The 1,541-nt window shown below is 51.0% G+C and overlaps 1 protein-coding gene across 1 annotated transcript; it reads left to right on the top strand.

Moving 5' to 3' along the window:
• The first annotated feature begins 232 nt into the window (after nucleotides 1–232).
• Nucleotides 233–1,153, top strand: LOC141737318 (olfactory receptor 14A16-like). Its single transcript, XM_074571998.1, has one exon. It carries the CDS (start codon nucleotides 233–235, stop codon nucleotides 1,151–1,153), a length of 921 nt encoding a protein of 306 aa, XP_074428099.1.
• Nucleotides 1,154–1,541: the final 388 nt, after the last annotated feature.

The raw sequence follows: 1,541 nt of genomic DNA, 5'->3' as shown, positions 1-1,541 counted from the left end.
ATGTTCCTGTGTAACCTGCTCTAGGTGACCCTGCTCTGGCAGGGGGGTTGGACTAGATGATCTCCAGAGGTCCCTTCCAACCCTATGATTCTATGATTCTATGATTCTATGTGATGGTAGAAAATCAAAAACACACAGAAAAGGAGACTGTCTTTGCTATAAGGCATCTGTCCTAATTTTTTTTCTGTTTTTTTCCTCCTTTGGACAAGGCCCCCATTCTAAGAAAGAGCAAATGTCCAACAGCAGCTCCATCACCCAGTTCCTCCTCCTGGCGTTCGCAGACACACGGGAGCTGCAGCTCTTGCACTTCGGGCTCTTCCTGGGCATCTACCTGGCTGCCCTCCTGGCCAACGGCCTCATCATCACCGCCATCGCCTGTGACCACCGCCTCCACACCCCCATGTACTTCTTCCTCCTCAACCTCTCTGTTCTTGACCTGGGCTCCATCTCCACCACTGTTCCCAAATCCATGGCCAATTCCCTGTGGGACACCAGGGACATCTCCTACTGGGGATGTGTTGCACAAGTCTTTTTTCTCTTTTTCTGTGCTGCAGCAGAGTTTTATCTTCTCACCATCATGGCCTATGACCGCTACGTTGCCATCTGCAAACCCCTGCACTACGGGACCCTCCTGGGCAGCAGAGCTTGTGTCCACATGGCAGCAGCTGCCTGGGGCAGTGGGTTTCTCTATGCTCTCCTGCACACGGCCAATACATTTTCCCTGCCCCTCTGCCAGGGCAATGCCCTGGACCAGTTCTTCTGTGAAATCCCCCAGATCCTCAAGCTCTCCTGCTCACACTCAGACTCCCTCAGGGAAGTTGGGCTTCTTGTGGTCAGTGCCTGTTTAGGCTTTGGTTGTTTTCTTTTCATTGTGCTGTCCTACGTGCAGATCTTCAGGGCCGTGCTGAGGATCCCCTCTGAGCAGGGACGGCACAAAGCCTTTTCCACGTGCCTCCCTCACCTGGCCGTGGCCTCCCTCTTTATCAGCACTGGCATTTTTGCCTACCTGAAGCCCCCCTCCATCTCCTCCCCAGTTCTTGATCTGGCGGTGGCAGTCCTGTACTCAGTGGTTCCTCCAGCAGTGAACCCCCTCATCTACAGCATGAGGAACCAGGAGCTCAAGGATGCCCTGTGGAAACTGATGACCAGATGATTTTCAGAAGCAATAAACTTCTTCGGTCTTGTTTTGGAAACCACTCAGAATGTAACTTGTTACAGGGCAAGTCCTTCTTCTGTAGCTTGTGTTAGTTTCGGTTTGAGTTTGTGATTTTGGCATTGGTTTTCTTTGTATAATGCTGTCCACAAAGAAGTGTCATCATTTTTGTTGTTTCTAATTATGCATCTACCTTAATCTGTGAATCCCACAGACATTGTAAAAGAGGACCAGTGCTCTCTGTCTCTTTAAACAAAAGAAAGAATCTTCTAGCGACTTGTTTGCCCAAGATCCTTCCTTTGGGACCTGCTCTGGAGCTGCAGGGCTGTGCCTGTGAGCAGAGGTGGAGGGGAAAGGGTCTCAGCACAGCAGCACTGTCAGGGAGCAC

Source organism: Larus michahellis, unplaced genomic scaffold, assembly GCF_964199755.1.
Source record: "Larus michahellis unplaced genomic scaffold, bLarMic1.1 SCAFFOLD_34, whole genome shotgun sequence".
Classification (NCBI taxonomy): Eukaryota; Metazoa; Chordata; class Aves; order Charadriiformes; family Laridae; genus Larus; species Larus michahellis.
This window is presented reverse-complemented; position numbering and strand designations above follow the sequence as displayed.